Here is a 26,546-nt window from a genome sequence, read left to right on the forward strand (position 1 = left end):
ATATCATCGAATTGAAAGCACATTTCAATAGAAAGCGCAAACAACAAAGCACTACCATTCACAAGACATGCAATAGACCACAATCTCAACCTAGGTGGATATGGTGGTGCCATCTAGCAAAGGCACCTGCAAACGCTCCTTCCTGCACACAGCAGATTACGTAAACAGCTTTTGGACATTTCCTAAAATTATTCTTTGTGAACATCAAACACTGTCCATGCGTTCATAATTGTGCAAATACCTGTTCTTGGTTTCTGTTGTGAATATTGCTAGCGTTGCATAATGCTAATTTTAGCCAATTCATAAATACATTAGACTCTCAGTAAACAGAAATCTCTTAAATGGAACAGCTGCCTCTAATATAATTGGTTTAAGTATTGTATTCTGCACCCATGTTCATCTCTCAGTAAATGGAATTCCTGAATCGAACTTGTTTTCCTGGTCCCTTCAGATTCCGTTTAACGAGTCTATTGTAATGGCAATGGCAACAATGACAAGTTCCAAGATGGTGGTACTCTAGTGGTCAGCACCTTTTTGACCCAACTTTTCCTCTAAAGTCTGTCTATTGTATCATATAGGTACCGCAACCGCCATGTTTTGGCACTACGCATGTCCAAACCATAAGTAGCGGCCACTATGTTAAAAAAAAAAAAAAACTCCAGGCCTGCATGGAGCACGCAGCACAGTCACATCAATAGCTGGAAGACCAGCATTTCTAGAGCCCGTTATAAACTCTCTTGGGGCTACTAATACAAGTACACCAGCAACGTACCCACTACGCCACAAATCACATTTTTTGTGAAGTAGAAAGCACCCACTAAGCCATTATTCGTCATTCTGCGGAGAAGCGAGATACCATCTGTAAGGCATTATGTGCACTTTGTTGATGCGAGAGCTGATGACGATGAATAATGATGGCTGAGCCCTTCGTAAAGGGTTGGAAGTTTTAAACGACCCACTAGTTACATAATTCACATTGTTTGACGCCTGGTCGTTATTTCACTCTCCCCCCACGCTATATCACATACGTTAGCGTGAGAAAGAGATAGAGAGAGGGAAAGAACTTTATTAAGACCCGAGGAAATGGCTCACGGGTACCTTATGGGCTTCCTTGGCAACCAAAAGAAGTGCACTTGCGAGAAACCCACTACACTATAAATCATCATAATTTTTATGAAGTAGGAAAGCAGCCACTATACCATTTTTCGTCATTCTGCAGAGAACCGTGGTACCCGCTAAACGACTGTAAGGCGTTATGTGCACTTTGTTGATGCTGTGCCTGATGACGATGAAGAATTATGGCAGAGCCCTTTGTAATGGGTTGGAAGCATTCAACAACCCACTCGTTGCGCAATTCGCGTTGTGTGATGCCTGGTTGTTATTTTACTCTTCTACCACGCTACATTACATGTGTTAATGTGGTTCCTTCCGGACATGAAGCCTGTATTTGGTTTTCTGCAAAGCAGTTTCAAGCACCAGCATGGCTCTGAGATAGAACACTGGGCTTCCACACAGAGGGCCCATGTTCGAACACCGTTCTATCCTGGATATCTTTTTCCTATTCAGTTTTTTTTTTTCTTATTTCATGCGATAGCGGTTACGGACAGTGGAAGCAGAGGCGACGGACAACTGCGGCGCCATAAATGGCCGTTGTGACCTCATGGCAGCTTCTGCTGTGAAAAAGAAAATGCTGAAGGGCATGACACTTGGTGATGTAACTTTTGGGCAGCACACCGTCTGTGCAGCCTCCAGTGCGTTTGTGCTGACGAAATAAACGGAACACACTTGGCTCGTGCATCGACTGCACTTGCACTTGACGGATTTGAAAAATTTTTCCTGGCAGGTGATCAGTGAGGCGGCAGAGTCCAATAGTATGTCATTCTATGATAATTTTTTATGGTGCTACGGACCCCTTTAATGTCAGTGCCCCTGGAAGCACATGTTTTTACCATGCAGACTCTGATCTGTAGAAATATTTGCTGTCAGACAGATGCTACATCCCTTTGGAAAAACAACTCAAACATACAGCTCTATACTCATCTGCGCTTAAATTGAACTTCCGTTGAGCTGCACACTTGATATTTAGAACACTGCACTGCGCTGTACGTTTGCAAGTGAGCTTCTCCTAAGCAGAATGCGATAACTTGTTGAAAATATCTGTGCCAAAGAAACAGCACTGCTTTGGCAGGTTCTCTCATAAGGGGCATTGTATATGAAGAGAAATTATGTGCAAAATATGAAGGAAAATGAGCAAAGTGCATTTCTCAGAATATGAATTTTTATTTGTGTTTCATTCCGGTGGATTTGCTGTAATAAGCTTCACTGCAACATGGCTGTGTTATGCAGTAAAAGAAACAAATAGCAGATGGAATGATCTGTTATGCAGTCAAGTGTAGCACATGCGGATGTTCATATACTCTTAAATTTCCCCTATGCTTTGTCTGTTCTCTTCATATAGCTGTAACCAGCAAAAGAAAAAAATTATCTAGTGCCCGAAGTCTCCTTATTGTTGGCTCACAGCATGGCGAGGGCCTTGCCTACTCGCAATATTGTGGCCATAAGTGGCTCTTGCTAACACTCCTGAGGCTGATGAACAGTTGTGAGCAATATGAGGGGACACTGAAATCGCCTTTTAAAGGCCGTAGCGGCTGAACACAGCTGGCAAGTGCAAAAGTGTTTATAACACTAAATACTCAAGCAGAAAGCTATCTATTGCAATTCAGTATGTCACATTCATATCGGTACAAGTAATCGTTAATTAAACATGAATTCGGCGTTCCCTCTCATATTGCTCACAACCATACATATAGTACAGATACACAAGAAACTGTGTGGAGCTATGGGTACTGTGGTGGCTTTAAGGGGGGAAATGGTTTGTGGAGATATTTCCTGTATTTTGTTGAAACCTGACGAAACTAAACAGACTTGTACAGTTTTTCATGCTGATTCTATCCTTTCCGGAGACAGTAGGGAAAAAATCTGTTCAGCAGAAAGTGATTATTACTAGATAGCTACATACTATAATATGCAATATGTGCAATGCTGCTAACAGTTCTCAAATGCTATCATAGCTAGTCTGCAGTCGATCAAAATTAAATGTTAGTACCATGACTACTGTAAAGAACAAAACCGGATTTTTTAAATATATGTGCAGAGAATTAGAATTCTGTGCTCAGCGCTTTGCGATACACAGTTCTGGCTTTATGTTAAAAATTTAATTGTAGCTCTAGCTGTTCTAGATCATCAGATATTCTGGCAAGCTAAATCGGTTACTTAAAAACATTTCATATTCAGCTCATACAAGTTGCATAGGTCTACACTGCAGATGAAATACTGATCTTATAAAAATTAAATAAGGCCTTGAGTGTGGAAGAATAGCTGTAGATTTCAATAATGTTATAAGGAAAACTTTTTCTTTGATTATTTTCAGGTCTCTACAAAGTACTGCATGTACACAGGGGTCCACTGTTAAAGGGAACATTGGAGCGTGTGGTGCCACCGCCAGCCAGCGGCTGTAACGAGTTTCGTGCAGGTGCAGTGAGTCGTGCTCTTTTGTCGTCTGCTGCCCTCTGCTTCCGCGCTGCGAATTGCCGCAAAGCGAACCGTTGACGAGACGAAAGAGCACAGTGCTCACTGAGTCTGCGCGAATCTCGTTGCAGTCGACGGCCGGTGGTGGCGCCACACGCTCCGATGTTCCCTTTAACAGTGGACCCCTGTGTACAATGTGAAAGAAATGGGTTTGGCTGTCACCTCCACAATCTCCCTTGCCTTCATTGTATTATAGTAAATTTACCCTATACTTTTTAAGACTTTATATTAGAGCAGTGTGAATAGCAAAATTTTGGGTTCGAATATTGAAGTGTGAGTGCGAATAGAATAGAATATTTTTTGAATATTTCTAGAATATTTTTCGAATACTTTGAAGTGAAATTGCAGAAAAAAAAGTTGGAGAGGATTCCTAAACATATTCTTATGAGTTAGCAACATGAAAATGTTTCTTTTCGCTAGGTTGATGCACTGGCAGGGTGGTGTTTCATAGTTGTCTTATCAAGAATGAGGCAATGTAGAGGCCGAATTGTATTTATGTACCTGATTTGGTGCAACCAAAGTCTTGCCGACAACACTTTACACGTGATAGGCAAAGATGCCATTTCCTCAGCCTCTCCTCCTCTTTCAACTTCTGTGGAAGCCCAACTGATGTGGTGGACAAGGGTGTGCTCCCTTCAAATCCGGAGTTCCATACCTGCCTCGTAGACGTCGATATATAAGAACATCTGAAATTTTGGATGCTAAAAAGTTTGGCTTCCGATTTGTCCTGCCCAAATTTCAGGTCCAAAACAGCATTGAGCCCCCACCTCTGCCACGTCTTTCATCTCCATGTTGGAACCAGCGTTTTCTTGAGTTAATACATTTGCGACCGTAGCGGAGCTTGAAAGGCAGCTTTGCCGCAATACCGGGCTGTGATGAGGCGAAACATATTGAAAATCTAGGCACCACTTTGGTCGGACGTTGACTGTGTCTTGGCCAAGTTCGACCGTAACAGAGCTTGAAAGGCAGCATTGCCGCAATACGGGGGTGTGCCGAGGTGAAGCCTATTGAAAATCTAGGGACCATTTCCGATCGGACGTTGCTGTGTCTTGGCTAAATTCGACCGTAACGGAGCTTGAAAGGCAGCTTTGCCGCAATACGAGTGTAATGAGGTGAAGCATAGTGAAAATCTGAAGGGGTCACTTTCAATCGGTCGTTGACTGTATTTGTTTTTGGGAAGTTCGAATAGTAAAATTCCAGTGCGAATCGAAACGAATAGAAAACATTATTCGAAAAATATTCGAAATTTCGAATATTCGCACACCCCTACTTTATAGTGTTACAACAAAAAATTATGCCTTTGTGATCCTTTTCACTCCCATTTATCACTGAATAGCGAGTTTGGGCAAGTGTGGTTGAAGCTGCGCCTAGTGTGAAAAGCACATATTTTGGAGAGAGAGAAATGTCTTTATGAAAAGCTGCAGATGTTAGCCACGTTTTAGTGTATGCATCAGTGAGGCATGAGACAAACGAGTTCTTCCTTAGTGTATTTTATTTACCAAATTCATTATATCAACAACCCCAGACACTTTCTCCAATAATGAGTCATCCACACAGTAATGAGGAAAAAAAAAAAAAACAAAACCACCACAGAAGTGCTTGCTCACTCAAGTCCCACAATAGTTCAAAAATAGCCAACAAAAAACAGTGGTAAATAAAAACTAAGCTTCTTCCTCTGGGCGATGGGATCTCTCTGTCAGCTGCGCAAACAGCACTGAATGCCACAGGAAAAACAAATGCAGAGAGAGAGAGCAGGTGCTTGCTCGTTCTGCACCTGTCGCGAATGAACAAAAGCTGAACTTGCACACTCCGATGCACGCACACACACAACACACTGGATGGAGGCACCCACGGTTGTCCGCAGCAAGTGAAAAAGAACAAAGAACAAATGAGGAAAAAAAAAAAAACAAGTCTTCGTCTTCACATGATGACTATGCGCAGGTTTCGACGTGCATTGGGGACAGCATTTACAGCTTCTTTTTCCTTGTAAAGTAATTTGATTTGATAGTCCTACATGGTTTTTGCCGACCTCTTTCCTTTTACAACAGCGGGCCTGTTTTTGATGTATCCTTTCTTCTTGCGTAAGCTCTGAAAAATGAGGGAAACAATATTAACACGACACTGAAACGGTTATTTATCATATACACACTGTGTCACCTATAGCTGTTTTGAGCATTTTAGAAAGAAACATTCTTTTTTAGGCCAGGCTTATTACAGTAGATAACCTCATTACAACGTACCTTGATACTAGTGAAGATTTTGGTCTGTTGTAGAAGCATGTATAGTATCAAAATAATGTTGCAAGACACCTTTGCGTAAACACTAAATTGGTCTGTTATAACTGGAGTGAACCAGTACCAGACACACACATGGTCAAACAACAGACTTAGTCCGATGTTTTCTGTAAGAGGCTTGAGAAAGATTGTAGGTCATGTGCCAATGCCTTTTCTCGCACCACTCTGTTTAACCATAAGGTCCGTGTAAGCGTATCCTGAGACCATGGACTGTGTTTGCCCTGAAAGTATGCAAAGCGATGTCCAAAGTTGGAAGCTATTGAACTTGGGATGTCTGTGGTACAGAAGACTGCTAAAAGGGAGTGCTGACCAGCTTGCTGGCCTTATAATGTAGTCATTTACCGTATTTACTCAAATCTAGGCCGGCCCCGATTCTAAGCTGACCCCTGAAATTCGCAAGGCCAGGAGAAAAAAAACAAACAAACAAGAACACAAACAACCTTAATCATTGTACTTGAATCTAAGCCGACACCCCCCCCCACTTTCGCACATCGTTTTTTTGAAATAAAAAAACAAAAAACATCAGCTTAGATTCGAGTAAATACGGTATATATACAAATATCCATTGTAACGAAGTTGTACTGTATTAGAAGACTTGCAAAATATGTGTATAGCTTCCACCTGTACCACGACACTATTTAGTATACAATCGTGGTTTTGTGCCAAAGTTTGCATTGAGTACACCAAAATATGCTTGCACCGTGAAACATACTAACCTATTTTCTTTTGTCATGGCAGTCAAACGAACAAAACAAGAAATCAGATCCTCAATCAGCATTAAATTTTACGTGCAGTGCCTTGGGTGTTTTTGACATAGTTAACAGGTGCTTTGTGTATTTCTGATTTCTGCATAAGCCAAGGGAGAGAGGACAGCATCAGTATACGATGGCTTTTGGGACTGCTTAGGTGCACACTGCCAGGATGTCACACATGAACCAAATTTTGTATTCTGCATAAATGCAAACTAGAGCAACGATAAGACCAGAAAAGTAAAAACGCTGCGGTACCAAATGCATCAGAGTGTGCATGCCGAACCTTAGTGAACATGGTAGTAGTAGTAGTAGTAGTAGTATGTTTTCCAGAGACTCAAGCAAATTCCTTAAATATTTTCACTTTCTTGTGTGCTTGTTCATAACCACATGAGTGCTACGATGCCAAAAATAAAACCAACTGATAATACTTGATGGATCTACAATCCAGAAGCAGGAAAAACTGTTGATAATAAAAAAAGTTATATGGTTTTGTCATGCTGTTAATTGTGACCATGCTATGTAATTTTTTGTGCAACTGTGTAAAGATCGATTAGTAGTACCTAGTCAGGCAAGCCGTGCTGCAATTTCAGGTGCTTCACTACAACATGGATCTCTGCAGACATAACAGCACCTCACAGATAGCAGTTTAACAGAGCCTTATAGTAAGATGCGGATTTGCAGTTATATAGCTGGCTAATGGCTAGCAGCCGAAGAGAAACAGGTGCATAGAAGACAGCTAGTTCAAACATGACTCGTTATAGCTGCGACACGTCAAACATTCAGCCCATAGAGTAACAAGCCGCGATTCTTGTTTAGGAAATCTTGACAAGAAACTTGCCTACCACATGCACGTGAGTGGACCATCAATTTGGATGGTGTCTTCTATTTATGCTGCACATGCCTTAAAGAGACTCTAAAAAATGTAAGGTGTATCGTAACTATTATTTGCCACTTAGTTATGCCTACACAGATTAACATCTATGTATGCATTTATCAGTTCAACTTGATGAAAGGGACACCAGAGGTTGAAAAATGTAAAAGCCATAAATGTCCAATAGTCTAGGTTTCAGCTATGTGAAAATACCGCACCAGCTTCTCAAAATATTTGTCCCATTTATAAAGTTTCAAATTTTTTAAAAGAGAAGCTTGCATTTTAACAGGAGGAAAATATTTGGCAAATTTCATTGCGTTGACTGACACTGGCACTATGTGAGGGCTTGATTAAAAAAGGCAAAACATAACTTGTACATTTCCCCCCCTCACTTCATCTCTACACGTAGTGATCATGAATGTAAGGTTTTGGAAATGCGCTGCCGCACGAATGTGTTTCAATGTTCTTTTTTTCCTCACACCTCCATGTACTGGAACAGACTTCCAAAGGGTATATCTCATTGTAAAACATTATCCGAATTCCAATCGTTTTTACATGCTGATCTCCCGTGAGATATTAATTATCTGTCTCCCTGCTTTTTCTGATACTTTTTTTTTTCGTTCGCATGTGTTGCCAATTTTTCACGCGGAGTCCATCGCTTGCTCACATTTTCATGTCTGTATGTGAATTTACATATATTTTGCTATTGTATCTATTTTTTCCTGAATTGCCCCCCTGCAATAATGCCCTCGTGGCGCTGCAGGTACTTGTATAAAAAATAAAAAAAAACTTCCAAGATTGCCAGCAAGTTTACTTAAAAGGCCCTGCATGTACTGGGCAATTTAAATTGACGAAGACTGGTGCAACCCCTTCAACTACCAATCTGTGCAACTAAGCGATCTTACCTTGAACGGCACCTAGAACGTTCATCGAGCATAATCGAACCTGCATATATCGAATCTGAAGGGGGTCACAAAAGAGCTCTATATATAGTAGAGCTGTGCGAATAGCAAAATTTTGGGTGCGAACGAATTCGAATGTTGAAGGGGGGGGGGGTGCGAATCGAATCGAATATTTTTCTAATATTTCTCGAATACTTCTCGAATATTTTTCAAATACTTCGAAACAAAATTACAGAAAAAAATGTTAGAGAGGATTCCTAAGCATATTCTTATGAGATAGCAACATGAAATTGTTTCTTTTCGCTAGGTTGATGAAGCACTGGCGGAGTGGTGTTTCATATACGTCTTATCAAGAATGAGGCAATGTAGAGGCCGAATTCTATTTATGTACATGATTTGGTGCAACCAAACTGTTGCCGACAACACTTTATACGTGATAGGCAAAGATGCCATTTCCTCAGCCTCTCCTCCTCTTTCAACTTCTGTGGAAGCCCAACTGATGTGGCAGACAAGGGTGTGCTCCCTTCAAGTCCGGAGTTCCAAATCAAATCTGCCTCGTAGACGCCGATGTATAAGAACACCTGAAATTTTGGATGCTAAAAATCTGAAGGGGTCACTTTCAATCGGACGTTGACTGTATTTGTTTTTGGGAAGTTTGAATAGTAAAATTCCAGTGCGAATCGAATCGAATAGCAAACACTATTAGAAAAATATTCGAAATTTTGAATATTCGCACACCCCTAATATATAGGTAATTCTATATATGTAAAATATTTTATGTATCAAAAATATACTCATAGGGATATTACAACTGTTTGACATACTACACAATAATTCGTTATATGTGGGTTCGATGTATGTGGGTTCAACTGTAGTATGCTATAAGTACAGTATTTACAGTAGACTCTCAGTAAACAGAAATGCTGCTTAGACGGAACAACTGCATCTAATATAACTGGTCTTGTACTTGGATTCTGCACCCCTGTTCGTCTCTCAGTAAACGGAACTCCTGTTAAATGGAACACACTTTCCTCGTCCCTTCAGGTTCCGTTAACGAGAGTCTACTGTATTTCTTAATCTTACGTGCCGATTTTGGCAACGAACAGTCTTTATTTTCTTTAGAGCTGTGCGAATAACAAAATTTTGGGTGCGAAGCGAATATTTTTCGAATATTTCTAGAATATTTTTCGAAGTGAAATTGCAGAAAAAACATTGGAGAGGATTCCTAAGCATATTCTTATGAGATAGCAACATGAAAGTGTTTCTTTTCGCTAGGTTGAAGCTCAATGTAGAGGCCGAATTGTATTCATGTACATGATTTGGTGCAACCAAAGTGTTGCAGACAACACTTTACACGTGATGGGCAAAGGTGCCATTTCCTCAGCCTCTCCTCCTCTTTCAACTTCTGTGGAAACCCAACTGATGTGGCGGACAAGGGTGTGCTCCCTTCCAGTCCGAAGTTCCAAATCTGCCTCGTAGACGTCGATATATAAGAACATCTGAAATTTTGGATGCTAAAAAGCTTCAGCATCCGATTTTTCGCACTTCTTGCCAAAATTTCAGGTCCAAAATAGCATTAAATGAGCCCCCACCTCCGCCACATCTTTCATCTCCATGTTGGAACCAGCCTTTTCTTGAGTTAATACATTTGCGACCGTAGCGAAGCTTGGAAGGCAGCTTTGCCGCAATACGGGGGTGTGATGAGGTGAAGCATATTCAAAATCTAAGGACCACTTCCAATCGGACGTTGACTGTCTCTTGGCTAAGTTCGACCGTAACAGAGCTTGAAAGGCAGCTTTGCCGCAATACGAGAGTGTAATGAGGTGAAGCATATCAAAAATCTGAAGGGGTCACTTTCAATCGGACGTTGACTGTATTTTTCTTTGGGAAGTTCGAATAGTTCGAATAGTAAAATTCGAGAGCGAATCGAATCAAATAGCAAACACTATTCGAAAAATATTCGAAATTTCGAATATTCGCACACCCCTAGTTTTCTTTGTTTATCCATGCTTGCTTTGTTCAAAGTGGTTTGCAGACAGGTTTCAGCCAGAGCACTCTACACAAGCAAGCCGCACAGTGACAACTGCAGTGCACACTGTGGCCAGACACGCAGGCAGTCTGATAGATGCAGCAGGCAGAGACAGGCGGGGCACGTGCCATGTGTGAATGCCGATAGCAGTCCTCACCTAAGGCGGCCTGCTCTGCCCGCTGCTGTAGATTGGGGAGGCCCCAGCCTGTGGCTTTACCTTTTTCGAAACAAAGGTGCTCCGGGCCTTGATCTGGCGCTGGACGTACGGGATGCGTGGACGGTTGGGTTCCTTCTTCACCTTGAAGATGCGCACCAACCAGTGCTCGGTTGTGTATGCCTCCTCAAGGTGCTCCAGGGTGAAGTGCTTGTTGCCTATCTCCATGTTGCGTGTGCGGTCAAAGCCGGGCGGTGACCGGTAGTCGAGCTGAAAGGCAAGTGGATTCAGTGTTGGAGGGTTGTAGGCACTGCAATTATATACTAGTATCCAACACGGGGAAAAGGGTTTCCTAGAAAAAAATACTGTTGGCACACCGATAATTCAAACTAGGCTGGCCAGCTTACATGTGCCTGAATTCGTGGTGGTCGCTTACAAAGAAATACTGCGGCATTTGTTTATAACGTAGGTGCATGTTAAGTGTGGTGTTGGGTTCATTATACAATCAGGGCAAATATGTACTAGTACTACTACCAAATGAGTTAGCGGTCTGTTTCCTTTTTTTTTCTACCTCAATAACTTCATCAATTTCATCTGTCTCTTCAGGGTCAAATCTAAAGTCGACTGTCAAAGATTTGCCTCAAGTTCATCCTTGTGACCTCAAATGTACAATATTAATGATCATGTTATGCAAGCTCAAAGCTATTGAAAATGCCAGCCATCTTACCTGAACTTCACCAAAGCGGTAATAGCTCATCTTGTACATGAGACAGTTGAGCAGTGTTTGGGATCCGTACTCGTCTACTCTGAACTCTCCCTTGTCGTTGAAGTAATCGGTTTCCTGTCACAGTCAGAATACGCAAGCTCATTCATTCTGTACAGAATGCACCGAAGGACACACAAGGCTTTGGATACACCAACACAGTCGTGGTTTACCTTTATATCCTTGGGGTGTTCACCTTCTGCAATTCTGACCATCCAAAGGAACTTATTGATGTCGTCACCAGAGTAGCCAATCACACCGCCAAAAATGACTAGGACGTAGTCCACGTCCAGTGCTTTCATGATCTCGTAGGCTGCAGTTTCATTTGAAGACATGGCCTTTCCTACCTGCAAGTTATTACGAAAAAACAAAACAAAAAACAGTTGCAAATTTAAGTCTGGAAAATTTCACATAAGACGGTTGCAGGATTGGGAACCGTAAAAAATGTGCTAAACGTTAGAGGCACTGACCAGTGCAATGTGGCTGTTGTTCCACGTATTGTTGTCTACCAGAGTTGTTCGGTTGGCCATGCCTGCTATCTGGTACCCGTAATCCCACCATGACATCACACGTGCATTTTCATGGGTGTTCTGAGAGAGCCAGTAGTAGGCCTCCCGGAAGTCGTCCAAAATGGCTCTTGACCTGAAAGAATAGGTGTGCCAGCGTCATCAACACAAGTATGCTAGTGCATGCAGATAATGTCAACAAACACATTAAACTGCAAGTCATAAGCTGCCGGCCATCTTTCTACGTACAAATTGTGGTTACAAGTTTTGGCTCATTGTTAAACCTTGTTTCTTTCAGCATAAACTAAAATGTTAAATTCACACTGGCATAAGCTTGTATGCTCTGGATGTCCTGGCCTGCATGAACTGCATGAAAATCTGTTTGCTGCTAAATTTGCAACATGGAAACATTAAAAAATCTAACTCACTGGCAACCTCAGCATGCTGCCATAAATGGAAAGGAAACTAAGCAAGACCTTTCTTAGCTCCAAGCAGTACATACAAGTTTAAGCAATTTTAATCTTTAAGGCTGGACTCATTTTAGGCGTAAACCTTTAAAGCTAGAGAACTAGGTAGCAGCATCAATACAGTGATGTTTCAACAATATACAGTAGACTCTCAGTAAACGGAAATCTGTTAAACGGAACTGCTGCTTAAACGGAACAACTGCATCTAATATAATTGGTTTCATACTTGGACTCTGCACTTCTGTTCATCTCTCAGTAAACGGAACTCCTGTTAAATGAAACACATTTTCCTGGTCCCTTCAGGTTCCGTTTAACGAGAGTCTACTGTACACCCATCTAGCCAAAGACAAGTCCTTGCGTTTGTTGCAGTGCTGGTCTGCAAGTCCTTGCTGCCTGATTTCCCGAGCAATCTGGTTTCATTTCCTCTAGTCTATGTGAACAAACATTCAGTTGGGTTGACTTGTCACAATTGATGTTACCGTATTTACTCGATTCTACCGCGCCCTCGATTGTAACGCGCACCTGTTTTCCGCGACCAAAAAAAAAAAAAAAAAAAAAAAACGTACAACATCGATTCTAACGCGCACCCATTTTTCATGAGAGAAATGAACAAAAGTACGTAGGAGTCCACCTTCGCACATTCAGAAGAACAGGTATTTGGGTTTTAAAGAACTAAAGTTTCAAAAAAAGAAAACACAAAGTCAAACGGCGGGCCTTGCCGCTGAAACTGTCACCACTACGGCGGTAATACGAGTCGCGTAATGGATCAGTCTTCGTCGCTGTCGGACAACTCCTCGTCGCTGTCAGCGCTCTTCGAGTTCGGCAAACCGGCCCTGCTTTTGTCCACAGAAACTTTTTCGTAAACCTTTGCTGTAAAACAATCTTCTGCTTCTGTTAGCGCCAGTCTCGCACGCACGTTTCGGCAACTCCGAACGACCGCGATGCGGCCCGATTTCCGTCCGTCTCTGCACATGTAATAACTTTTCTTTGAAATGCGACATCGTGGTGCACTCGTCGAGTATTTGGAGGGGGCACTTCCATGCCGCCGATGCGAATGCAGAACGAGATGACAAACTCCTCAGCACACGTACGAACTGAAACAATGACAGAAATGGCCGAGGCGCGTAGGAGGCGGCCATTTTGAAATGCCGATGGCAATACGATAACCGTTTTTTCGGTACTCGATTCTAACGCGCATGCGATTTTACGACTCGTTTTGCCGAAAAAAAGGTGCGCGTTAGATTAGAGTAAATACGGTAACTCACCCATCTGAGCTGTAGGATGCAAGCACAATGCTGGGACTGGAATATGCATTGCTGGTGACCCAGGTGCAGTGGACGGCAAACATCATGAGGATCATCATCAGCACAACGACCACTATGCTCCGTACATTGGTGCCTAGGCCCACATTCTCACGACCTTGGTCAGACTTGATCTTGCGAAGTTTTCCTGCCTGCAGAATGGTAGGCCTGTTAACCATCTCATTTTGTATGAAAGTATGCCGATACAGCAAAATCTTATGAGGCACCATGCTGAATCAAATTTTGGCTATATATATACACTGAAAGTACAAATGTAGCACTAAGGACCATCTATGGAGTTTCACTGGAGTAGTTTAATATCCCTGCCTTTCCTATATTCCTTCTCTCTTGTTATTAAAGAAAACACGAAGAAATTTAAATGTTACTGTTGCATTGCTGCCAAGAGGTGAAGGCCACTGGCAACATAGGCGTGCACTCAATATGCCTCGACCAGCAAGTGACATCCCTTGCCAGTTTTTCTTTTTTTTTTTCATATACCACGTCTTCTGTGGGAGTGTGTCAGTTCTATGCCATGAGCCCCATCTTTTTTCTTCTACTGCAGTTCCAGTACGCTGATACAATTAATTATATTTGCAAGCATTCGGTGTGCCTTCCTTTACTATGAATAAAAATTCGTAAACAGGGTTTGTGTGCTGGAGCTGACGTTTCGACAAGCGGCCTCTCCCTCCACCCCCACTTTCGCAGTTGTCCTCTCCTTCTCCTTTGTTTGGATTGGAGGTGAGAGTACAAAGCACATACACACAAGCGCTAAGGAAAGCAGTTGCAGCCTTGAAGAAGACAAGTCCGCTTGTCGAAACGTCGGCTTCAGCACACAAACCCCGTTTATGAATTTTTAATCGCAAGCTTCCATCTTACCTTGACTCCTCCCTTTCTTTTGGATTTCTTTGGTACATTGAGGCTCCACCAAAAGGCCATGAAGGCTGCTGTTCAAACCTTCAAATGTTTTCATGGCATACACTCAAGCGCTTGGTTATGATCTATGTACTGTACATTTCCAATTGTCAAAATTGGTGAATTCAAGTTGGAGATTAAGCTTAGTGTCGTTATTGTACACTCAAATCTCGATATAACGAATACGGATATAACGAATTATCGGTTATAACGAAGTAATGAAGAATAGTCTGGTCATAGCTACAGTGTTAAAAATAAACGTTTATAACGAAGTTATTTTCGTGGCAGGTGTGACTTTGTTATAATGAGGTTTGAGTGTATGTACGGAAATGGGCTTGCATATTAAAGCATCGGCAGGTTCCAAACCATGAAACTGTCAGGGTACATTTTAGTGCATGCACAGGAGTATAGTATTAGAGCAGCAAGAAATAATGTGAGGTGCCTTTAAAGAATACATACAATGCAAGAAAAAAAAAAAGCTAATAGACATCTTCATGCCTTCACCTTGTCATAGAGCTTCTTCTTCTCGCGGTTGTCATCACTGTCTTCACTGTCGCCCTGGCTGCTGCTGCTGGCCTGGCCACCCTGGTGGTTGCTGCTGGACTGCTGGCCAGCCTTGGGCTCCTCCTCTTGCAAGTACAGCTTCAGGGTGCTCGAGAAGGCAATGGCACTCAGCACACACACCACGGGTGTCAGTGTCAGCATCAGCCGAACCATCACACCCGCAAAGTACACCGATGTCACAGCGTACAACACGACTGCGTGCAAATGAACACAGAAGCAATGCAAACACTGAGCGCTTGTTTAGTGTAGCTCTCAGGCACAGAAAACTGTTAATGATATGCAAAACATTAACCTGCGTGAAACAAGTTCGACAACACAAAATGCAATGCAATGTACGGAGGACAACTTGGTAAAAGGTTCATACATACTAATTTACGGACACAGGCTTCTTAGCCATAACAAAAAATCTTTATACAAGGACACTTTAAACGAAGAAAAATACTGCCGCTAGACCTCCCAGCATCTTTCATTTAGAAAGATTTCACACTTCTGGGTTACATTTCATTCATTCCAACCATTTAACTCGCTGCACTTAATTTAAAATGCAAACCATAAAGATAGCACCTATTCTATTCTTTGTTAAGCTGTCATCAGACTTCCATTACTACAGCAATTCGTCACGATAATGTCCAATGTCAACTGCGTAGCCGTCGAGAATGTGCTAGCACAGGGCACCCAAGCAAAACAGTGCTAGAAAACGTTACACCTGGTGAGCGTTATTCAGCCCTAGCAGCCAACACAAAAGGGAGGACTCAAAAGAAAGACCCACTGAACACGCGCTCATCGTTGATGTTCTTGACGCAGTACCAGAGGCCAACTGGAAATGTAGCCACCAGGGCATGCAGGTCAAAGAAGAAGGAGAACCATGTGGTCGGCTGGTGCTCGGACACAGAGGCAATGATTGGAATGTGGATCTTGGCATAACCAGTGTCCCATAGAGAGTAGAAGCGGCCACTCCATGGAGCAATGTAGCCTGCAAGTAAGGAGAGCAACAGGACGAGGATGACCCTTAGTGATTTGTGCTAGCTACAATGACATTCTTGGTGCAAAACACGAGCCCATGACTCAAATATATAAATTGATCTGCGCTTTTTCTCTTGCAACTGAACGTATTCTAAATATTGGCTCAGACAACATACTACCAAGTTATTAAACTAGACTAGTGTTTACATTGAAGCTACAATTAGAACCATTTTAAAAGTCAGTCATAACTGGTCGATCTTCAGAAAAGCTACAAAACTTGCAAATTGGAATTCTATTAACAACAAAGCAGCACTCTAGTACTTTAAGAATCTTGAAACGTGTATGCCAGTAGAAATTCACTAACTTGTTGAATTACCAGACTGTGCACCTAATGAGACAGAACACTGCAGTGATAAAAAAAAACACTCTCCTACATTGCTGCAGCCTGCAGCACAAACTTGAGTCTGCTCACCTGCATAGGTAAGAATGACAACAGACAGGAACACCAGTCCAGCTACTGCAGCTACAGCGCCAAAGAATAATGTTTTCATCTCGGACCGGGAGAAGAAGGTTTGCAGGTACTTGAGCAGGGCATAGGCATTTAGCAGGACAAATACACCTGGAGAGAGAGAGAGAGAGGGAGAAAAAACAAGTAAATTATCAGAAATTGTTTAGTAGGTGCAACGATGACAACTGCCATGACACACCACAGCAAATGTGTCACCATTGAGAGCAGGCACAATGCAGCAAGTCTTACAACAGGTCAGGCCACCATGTGCACTGCTGCCACTTTATTTTCCGGGAGATGTGGAAAGGAAGATAGCTCACCTGCTGAAGCCATGTGCTCGCTTGTGCGCACTGGCTGGAAGCCAACAAATGGAATTTGCATGGACATGAGCAGGCCAAGGATGAAGAAAGTGTTGTAAGCTGGAAAGAAATGTTCCACACATCACCACACACTCAATATAAGTGTCACATGTATCGCCTGCTCACCTTCCTCATCACAGTGACGTGATGAAACATTAGCGTCACCGTGTTTCTTAAAAAAAAAAAAAGATGCTCAAAGCAAAAGCAGTGACAATCTAATGAGCATAGTACTAGTAAAAAATTTGGAAAGTTTGCACCAAGTCACGCAAAGATTGGCACAGCGAAGCACGGGCCTGCCGCCGCTCGTACTCCCTGTCAACAGACACGTCTAGCTTCAAGATGCACGGCTTCCTCCTCGGGAGTATGCTCTTTCTTAGGACAACCCATGGCTGTCTAGGCACGATCGGGCACAGCTAGGCTATGCACTGTAGAGCGGAGGTTGCGTGCAATGTCTCCGTCGGCGGGCGTGGCTTAGCTACCGCGCATGCACGACTTCGCCAGGTAGTGCGGTATCTGGTCGCGATGCTTGCTTGCTCTTTCTATCTTATTTTCTCTCTCTTTGCGCCTATGCCTTTAAACTGCCATAGGACGCTATGCGCGGCAGTCTCCATCGCAGAACGCATGCTGTGCTCAGCGGTTGCTAGGCAACGGCGCGGCAAGGTTTTTACACCACTGCCGTTATTATGGTTTGACTCACAGCTTCGCTGTTGAAACACCACTATTACTGCAAACAAAGTCTCCATAGGCATTCTAAAAGACAGGGCGTGCAAACACTGACACAAGAAAGGAGTAGACACAAACGCCGACTAACAACTGCAAAGGCGCATAACGGCGGAAAAGAAAGAAGGCATGAAAACTCATCTGCGCATGCCCAGGCAATAGGCGAACCTATCAATTCGGCATGCGTGGGGGTCTACGTGAAAGATAAATGTTAAGGCATCTGATTTCTTCTTTATGCAAGTTAATCGACGATTGACTCACGCATGCACTACCACTATTATTGATACGCAATGCCTCAATGATTACATGAGTTTCTTCATTCCAGTGCCTGTACAGAACTGCGCATTCATCGAATTTTGGTGTGCACTTACACTCTTGGCAATGTAAAGAAAGTAGGGGTGTGCGAATATTCGAAATTTCGAATATTTTTCGAATAGTGTTTGCTATTCGATTCGATTCGCACTGAAATTTTACTATTCGAACTATTCGAACTTCCCAAAGACAAATGCAGTCAACGTCCGGTTGAAAGTGACCCCTTCAGATTTTCAATATGCTTCACCTCATCACACCCCCGTATTGCGGCAAAGCTGCCTTTCAAGTTCCGCTACGGATTCCGCTTAGGGATTCTCTGCAACTTATTCTGTAATTTCACTTCGAATTATTCGAAAAATGTTTGTGAAATATTCGAAAATTATTCGAAATTATTCGATTCGATTCGCACTCAATCTTTATTATTCGAATTCGCTTCGCACCCAAAATTTTGCTATTCGCACAGCTCTAAAAGAAAGATTAGAAAGTGAGCCTCTGGTTAGCAATCTCTTATGTTCCAATAATCTCTGGTTGACACAGTGGCCCATCTGTCCTACGTAGAAGCGGCCGCAGCTAAAAGGAACCTTATACACCACACCTGTACGGCAATCAGTGAATTTGTTGGTGTGTTATACGAAACAAATGTTGGTCCGCTTCTTGTCTATTACTCACTCATTCTTTCTCTGCACAGCGCCACAAATCTTACCTGGTTTATTAGCAGCCGTAAAAACAACATTAACACCATATCTACTTCCCAGTTTCTTTAGCATGTGAGCTACACAATGAATGTAAGGAATCCCTACGACATGTTTTTTCCTATCACTTTCTGCAATCATGCTTGGACTTAACAAAGCAGACGTCTTTAAACATTCAGCAACAGTGGCCACTGCAACGCGAGGATAACCTACATCTAAAAGACTAGTAACCTGTGCGTTAAACTGGTTTGCATGCCCCGTTTTTTAGAATGAATACTTACCAACTAGCTCAGCTCTCCATTTTTCTGAGCTCCATAGGCAATAAAGTATGATGTGAACACATGTAGGTTGCACTTCAGTGCTCGCATACAGTACTAACTGCCACTAAATCATTTGGGGTCACGAAGAACACTATTCTTTCACATGTAACATCTGCCACATCTCTGTTATAGCATAAAATTGAACAGAACACAAGTATCTCAAGACATGCTTGAACACGCCAGTGTACTTTTTCTGCAATGCAGTTATTCCAAGTTCTTGAGCACTCCTTTTATTTGTACCTATTGCACAAAATTCAGCGTGTGCATGCTCTCCAAGGAGAATACAAGATTATTTAGTGTATTTTGCTTACTAAAAGCACATGCACGGCATACTGCAGGAATGTCAGTGTAGCGGCATGTAGTGCTCCTTTTCAAAAGCCTTTTGTAGATAGCTGTGCACTACTCACCTATGTAGATTCTATTAGAGAACCGGTTCATCAGCAGCAGCACAAACACATGCAGTGGAATAAGGTTAATAATGAAAACGTAGCCACCCCAGGCAGAGACCTGTCAAAGGAAGAAGGAAAAAGTCTATATATACATGCAGTCCAGCCAACCATAATAAAGGCTTATTACTGTAAATGAAGATGTGACGATCAGAACTGGGCATTGCTAATGTGGCTCAAACATACTTGTGGGGACCAACAGTTGGACGAAAGGGACAGAATTACAGCAGGTTCGGTCCCTGCCAGCAGCAAGTTGTCTTTTCGTCCCCTTTACTATGTTCACATTTATATCGTAATTAATACAATGCAGTTAAAACAGTCCAATTAACGTCCCCTATACCTTCCTGGCTTCATTATCTGTTGGCTTTCATTAAGGTTGTGACCTACAATTGGGTTAGACCAAGCACACAATTACCTGTGCAGTAAAAACATTTTCTTTTCTGACAAATTCATCTCGAACTTTGGAGCTAGAAAAACTAATATTGCAGATGAATCACAAATTTTGATGTAAAAAATAGTAATGAACTGTTATTTTACTTAAGATGTTGGCCCTATTAATAAATTTGCAAACTTTATACCATAGCGATACTGTGATGAGGCACTTGCTCTTCAGAAGCAGCTACAATGATATAGAAAAAATTACACCGAAGAAAACATCTCGGCATCTGTTCAAGTTAATGTGATTAACATTGCAGAGTTGTAATGGCACACCGTACTGCCGCCACTTTAGTGGATTATTTATGAGGCATGTACTGCAGCCAGACTCCTGTCGCGTCAATATGCCATCTCTTGAGCCAATAAGCTATCTAGCAGTGCCAGCTCAAAATCCGATCAGTCTGAACATATACAATGGTGCTTGAATCTGTGCATCATGGTTTATTTTTTTTCTAAGGGGGTGGGCACCATCAGAGATTAACACCCATGTTGGTGTGAATGAGGTTGCATATGGCCAGGCATACAGCAGACTGAGCGACATTTCCTAATAATGCTAACTATACTAAAATATTCATATGTTTAGTCATAACATTCACAAAATGAAGTCCAAACGTCCACTGCCACTAGTATAGCTATTTCTGTGGTGTCGGCAGAAGCCCTGCATGAAGGTCAGAGTGATGTAGTGGGTCCGAAAAATTAAGTGCAGCGAAGTGTGGCAGAAACAGTACATTTATACACCCTTCAAATCCATTTTGCCCAACCTGCCGCACAAGAAATCGTAAATAGTTGTTCCGATTATGACAGACACAGAGAAGCTCTGAAATCTGGCTATTATATAATGAGAATTGTGCAAGTCTGTGATTATGCCATCACGTACTTACCATGTAGAAGTAGGAAAGTGCAGTAAGAACTGCCCAGAAGATGGCACCAGTTTTGACTGCCTTGACCCATAGGAAGTATGTGAACATGAGTGCGAAGATGGCAATGCCTTCGTTATCATAGCTTCCTGCCACCGAACGGCTGATGTAGCCAGGTACTGAAAATAAAAGTTAACATGAACTAGTTGTTAGAATCTGACAAGAGAAAATCTGAAAGAAAAGAAGCAAAAATAAGTTAACTGGATAAATGCTTCGAAGAGTATTTCAAGACAATGGAGCGTATAAAGCACCTCAGATGTGGTGGACTACTGTAAACAAATAGTAGTGCGTTTGCATAAGCAATATATTTTCACAGGTAAACAAGCTATGACAAGTTAGCATGTTCTACTCCACCGAGAGCACTCTGTATCATGAAGTGTGACTAAATTGTAGTATGCCACACGTGGTAATTTAATCATTATTTCTATATTGGTAGACCAATATAAATTTCCTCATTCACTTCAGTTTGTCCACCGTTACAGCCAAACACTCCAGATTTAAGAGCAGTCCAGATATAGCAAAAAAGCACGAGTACTTGCCAATAGCAATGAAACAGGCTGCAAAAAGACCTGCTGCATCATTCCAAAGTTCTTTTGTTAAAAAGTATGTTGCTAGTGCAGTGAGCCCACTGAAATGAAAAAAAGGACAAAGCCAGTGTGTCAGAAATAGCTCAAGGCTAGCTAAATGAAAAAAGTAAAAAAAAAACCAGGCACTTTTTATTCTGTCGCTATAGTCAAGTTCATGTCACTATCAAAACCGCTTTTCCACGTGGAGGTACTCAGTTCAGCTTGAAACAAGCTGAAGGAAAGCAGCTGCTTTATTAAGTGAACATAAGTAGTAACCATACCCGACTACATATACTCCTCGGGTGATATTACAAAGCTAGCTTATTTTTTCTTCCCGAGGAACTTCTGAGCAATTTTACGTAGTTTGGCACAGCAAACACAGCTTTTTGCGGCTCAACAATGTATTCTGAAATATCCACTGAATGCCACAAAACAAGTGGCAAAAAGAATGCTACTGCCAGTCCTAGCATTTCTGGTGTTCTGGAGAGGAAACCAGTTCTGGAGAGGAAACTGGCTTGGGAAGGGGAGGGCAACTATGATGCTGCCAAGACAAATTGGTGTAAAACATAGAAGTGCTTTCAAGGGACAACCTCTTGACCAATATAGACAAAATTCACTGCACAGAGAAAATGTTAAACTGTAGTGACTGCAGCAGCACAACTTCGATTTCGGGCCTGAAATTTTTTACAAACATTTTAAAGAATCTCTAAAAAGAGTAGCACAAAGTTTACTAATTTGTAACTCTACACCAAAACAAACATTACAGTCCTGTAAACTGGATTCTCTAAGTGCATCTAATGTAGTTCAAAAATTGACAATTTATGTGAATTTGTTTCAATTTTACAAAGGTTATGCAGAAGTCCTACTTGCAAATTCATGGCATATTTTAGAGTGCTATATAATGCAACAATTCTGTCCACTATAGATGCTACTACCTTGTGAAGTTTACAGACATTTTGGCTACAGAATTAGATGCATATACTTTAGAAGAATACTTTTTAATAGAGCTGCGCAAATAGCAAAATTTTGGGTGCCAAGCGAATTCGAATACTTCGAAGTGAAATTGCAGAAAAAACATTGGAGAGGATTCCTAAGCATATTCTTATGTGATAGCAACATGAAAGTGTTTCTTTTCGCTAGGTTGAAGCTCAATGTAGAGGCCAAATTGTATTTATGTACATGATTTGGTGCAACCAAAGTGTTGCAGACAACACTTTACACGTGATAGGCAAAGGTGCCATTTCCTCAGCCTCTCCTCCTCTTTGAACTGATGTGGCGGACAAGGGTGTGCTCCCTTCCAGTCCGGAGTTACAAATCTACCTATTAGACGTTGATATATAAGAACATCTGAAATTCTGGATGCTAAAGAGCTTCAGCGTCCGATTTTTTTAACTTCCTGCCCAAACTTCAGGTCCAAAACAGCTTTAATTCAGCCCCGACCTCTGCCACATCTTTCATCTCCATGTTGGAACCAGCGTTTTCTTGAGTTAATACACTTGCGACCGTAGCGGAGCTTGAAAGGCAGCTTTGCTGCAATGCGGGGGTGTGATGAGGTGAAGCATATTGAAAATCTAGGAACCACTTCTAATCGGATGTTGACTTTGTCTTGGCTATGTTCGACCGTAACGGAGCTTGAAAGATAGCTTTGCCGCAATACGAAAGTGTAATGAGGTGAAGCATATTAAAAATTTGAAGGGGGCACTTTCATTCGGACGTTGACTGTATTTGTTTTTGGGAAGTTCGAATAGTAAAATTCCAGTGCGAATCGAATAGCAAACACTATTAGAAAAATATTCGAAATTTCGAATATTCGCACACCCCTACTTTTTAATTGTGCAACTACATCAATTTTTAATTTTACAATAAGAACTTAACTTTTTCTTTAAAATGTAACAAAATACACAGAGTTCGGTGCAGTGGTTGCCGAGAAAAGTGATTTTTCCTTTTCCATTTATTTAAATCTGAGCTAATGCTCCTTTCTTGAGAGAGCAAACAGTTAATGGCATGGCTATGCAGCACAGCAGTGCATATCAACAAGATGAATATTAGCATTAACATAATATGGTCAGTCTGCACAGTAGTTTAATTGGCAGTTTCAAAAATGTAAGCTGAAGTGCTTTGCTGCTCAGAATAATGCAGCATGCTCACTTTCTTTAAAGTTCCTCCAGTAAGAATGTTAAGCCTTCTTGAATACATTCGTTTAGGTACTGGTTGGAGAGACTGCGCTGCTATCAGCCGAAGAATCGATGAATGCGACCAAACTCCCATTAGCTGAATAACATGTCCTTGAGAGAGCATGAATGGTGTAAAATAAGCTCTGTATAAAGCTGTATGTGTGCCGTGTCTCTCATGCACTTAATGAAACTGAAAATGTACACAGGAATGTTGGTGTCAGGCACAGCCTTACCTGAACACTGGTGCTAGGAAGACGCACACATCCCGTATGTGCACGGTTATGTGGAGAAGGCTTAGGACATAGTGGATAGCACCAGAAGTTATCATAAGCCCAGGGTAGACCTGAATAAATCCAGTTTGAAAAAGAAAGCAATGCAGGAGAGTTTATGACAACTTATATAATAAAAACACTTGTCACACGCTAAGCGATTCTGACATCAAGCACAGCTTCTAATGTGAGCAAAGTGGGAGAAAGGAAAGTACAAGAACTTTTTATGCAACTGGCTCTATGTGTTTGGCAACGACATTGCTCAGTTTTCTATGCCAGACACTCATTATTTATGAGGTGTTATCAATCACTCTCCAATTCATTCAATGTCGCATCACATTTTGCGCCACTGCCACGACAAAGGTATCGCTCAATAATAAAGGTTCAACAATCCTTGCGCCAGTCACGCTAGAGTGCAGATGCTTGCTCTATTCATATGCGTCTTGCACAGCTGTATGACAGAGTGCCTGTAAGTTGTAGTAACAGCTGTGGTTCTAGTTTGTTGGGCACTGGACTAAATGTTGTGTGCATATAAATTTTACTGTGCTTATTCATTTTTATTTCCTGTGCTTTTTACCTAGCACAAAGTGTGTTTACACTTCTTCAGCAAGACAAGCAGCTCTTGCAAGTTCAATGCTATACGAGTACGCAGAATCGCAAGTTGGGCTATTTGGTGATGTTCTCGTGGAATAACTAACAGCACAACAAGGTTAGAATATGGACAGTATTCCTGTGCCCTTTTCTTCTTACTGTCCGTATTCTAACCTCGTTGCACTGTTAGTTATTCCACTATATGAGTACATCTTGAGTGTTAGAATTTTTCAAGTCTAGAAATTTCTCTTGCCAGTGGAGTTTAAATTGCACAATGACATGTGACAATAGTGATGTAAAAAATATCACAATGTTATACAGTTGGTGTTGTTGTCAGGTGCCACCGAATGGCACTGAGATCTATTTAGTACAAGTTCTTTAAGCTTGCTCAGACATTTCCCTGTGGCCTGAAGATTACCATCTAACCATCTCGCAGCACAGTTAACCACATTTTCTCTTACTTTGGCAAGCATTAATTTTTGCTCCGTTGAACTGGCAGCTCTCATGAGATGATCAACATAAGATAGTTTTAGTTTCATGACCTTTCCTTCACATGAACATTCGGGATGACTTTTGTCACAGAAATCTTGTTAAACCATTATACGCGAACTTGCACTTCCTGGACAACGGGACCAAACAGCAGTTCATACCCTTTTGTATCATGCAGAGAATGTGAATAAACCAGAAGACCTACCGTTCCACCCACTATCCTTCCAAGTGGGTACCAAGCTCTTTCATCAAACCAATTTAGGAAATTGTAAAACCCATGCTTGACCATGTAGTGTGTCGAGCGGTAGTTGAACCTGCGTGAACCCACACATGAGCGTAAGGCGAGTAGCACCGATGTCAGCATTACAAGCGTAAATCACGCGATTCCAACGAGGTCAGAGCTTGCGTAGCGTGTAACTGCGCCTCGCTGCGCTTAGCCAGCTGCTTCACGCGTAGTTACCAAAGCGGTACCAAAACGGTAGCGCGATTCCGAATACCCCTTTTTCCGTTGCGCAAATCAAAGCTTTAAAAGGCCAGACAAACACAGCGTGTTTTCGATACGCGTTAGACGCACCTGTTTTAAAAGCGAAAAATGCTTGCGTTTTGGCGACACGTATGCATGGAATGCGGACTGTGAGCATTCTTCAATTAAATGGCAAACACTCGCGATAGAAAAGGGAAATGGACGTTTTTGTACTGTACTATAGTCTTTAGGTATCACTATTTCGATATGCAATGAAAATATATCCGGTTATTTTTCGCGATCTGGCTTTCTGGAGTTCTGCCCGTAGGTGAGCCTCGTTGGAAAGTAACGGTGCGAAAGCGTAATATGGAGAAGTTCGGCTAGTTAAGAGTATTGGGGGTTAGTTTTTAAGTTATATGCCCTGCAAATATGCGAACAGTAAAGGGGAATTCCGTGCTCGCTACACGTCGCAAGGCGCCGTGCGTGTGCCAGTGCTTCCGTGTTTCGCGCGTTCCATGTTCGCGTGGCGCCTGCGCGAAGCAAACCACTCGGACTGGTATTCCACGTAGTCGCTTTCTGGCCCTCGTACTCGAGGTCGTAAGAGGATACACGCTTTGCGCAGTAGCAGTACTACGTGTCTTGGGTACCAGAAAGGGGGCGAACTTGCGGACACCGGTTCTTACCATGGGTCGAACTCGTGGATGATGCTCTCGAAGCGAATTACGGCGAACAGTCGGGAGCTGAATCCGACGAGCCATGCTAGAGCCAAAATTGTGAAACGCAGTAGGGTTTGCCATCCGATACTTTGCCGAAACAGGCCGTCGGCCTTCTTGCCGGTCCCCGCCATGTCGGTAAACACCGACACGTTGTTAGGGGAATGCTAACCAACCAGCGTCTGCCACAGGAGAGGAACAGTTGGCTTCGGACGACGACAGCGCCAACTTTGCGCGTCAGCAGAAGCCACGCGGCACGTTTTTATTAACAATAAAAGTTCAGAGAGACTCCTACGGCATCGATGCTTTGCCGATTAGGAGTAGGATGCGCGTTAAATGCGGTTTTATTCCGAACCGAAATTAAAACCCGTAAGTTACCCATAGTTTCGAATAGTTGCGCAGTTGCCGGCAACAATGAAAAAATGTTGCACGAATAAGTTACTTTATACATATACGCAATATCTTAAAGCTTGTCACAGCTAATTAGTTTTTTCAGAGCCTCTGTA

At 42.2% G+C, this 26,546-nt stretch overlaps 1 protein-coding gene across 2 annotated transcripts; it reads right to left on the bottom strand.

Annotated features, from left to right (window-relative positions):
- Positions 1-5,062: 5,062 nt before the first annotated feature.
- On the bottom strand, positions 5,063-26,268 carry LOC119393240 (dolichyl-diphosphooligosaccharide--protein glycosyltransferase subunit STT3B). Of its 2 annotated transcripts, none has more exons than XM_037660154.2 (16): positions 26,011-26,268; positions 25,070-25,178; positions 23,749-23,858; positions 21,315-21,403; positions 20,740-20,894; positions 19,385-19,484; positions 16,895-16,993; positions 16,539-16,685; positions 15,873-16,076; positions 15,044-15,297; positions 13,592-13,779; positions 11,824-11,995; positions 11,527-11,700; positions 11,318-11,431; positions 10,594-10,860; positions 5,063-5,676 (listed from the first exon to the last, which is right to left on the bottom strand). In XM_037660154.2, exons 1-15 carry the CDS (start codon positions 26,172-26,174, stop codon positions 10,594-10,596), a joined length of 2,346 nt encoding a protein of 781 aa, XP_037516082.1. In that variant the 5' UTR covers positions 26,175-26,268; the 3' UTR covers positions 5,063-5,676. The 2 variants fall into 2 exon arrangements, with proteins under 2 accessions (XP_037516082.1, XP_037516081.1); XM_037660153.2 differs by having other exon boundaries at positions 10,654-10,860; positions 26,011-26,266.
- Between the last annotated feature and the right edge of the window lie 278 nt (positions 26,269-26,546).

This window comes from Rhipicephalus sanguineus, chromosome 5, assembly GCF_013339695.2.
Source record: "Rhipicephalus sanguineus isolate Rsan-2018 chromosome 5, BIME_Rsan_1.4, whole genome shotgun sequence".
Taxonomy (NCBI): Eukaryota; Metazoa; Arthropoda; class Arachnida; order Ixodida; family Ixodidae; genus Rhipicephalus; species Rhipicephalus sanguineus.

What these genes read in the sequence shown, in the direction of transcription:
- LOC119393240 (XM_037660153.2), bottom strand. Translation starts at nt 26,174, where the DNA reads ATGGCGGGGACCGGCAAGAAGGCCGACGGCCTGTTTCGGCAAAGTATC. An exon ending in CTCTAATAGAATCTACATAG is followed by an intron (nt 16,994 to 19,384) that starts GTGAGTAGTGCA and finishes ATTTCTTTCCAG; the next exon opens with CTTACAACACTTTCTTCATC. An exon ending in GCACCTTTGTTTCGAAAAAG is followed by an intron (nt 5,677 to 10,653) that starts GTAAAGCCACAG and finishes CTCATTTTTCAG; the next exon opens with AGCTTACGCAAGAAGAAAGG.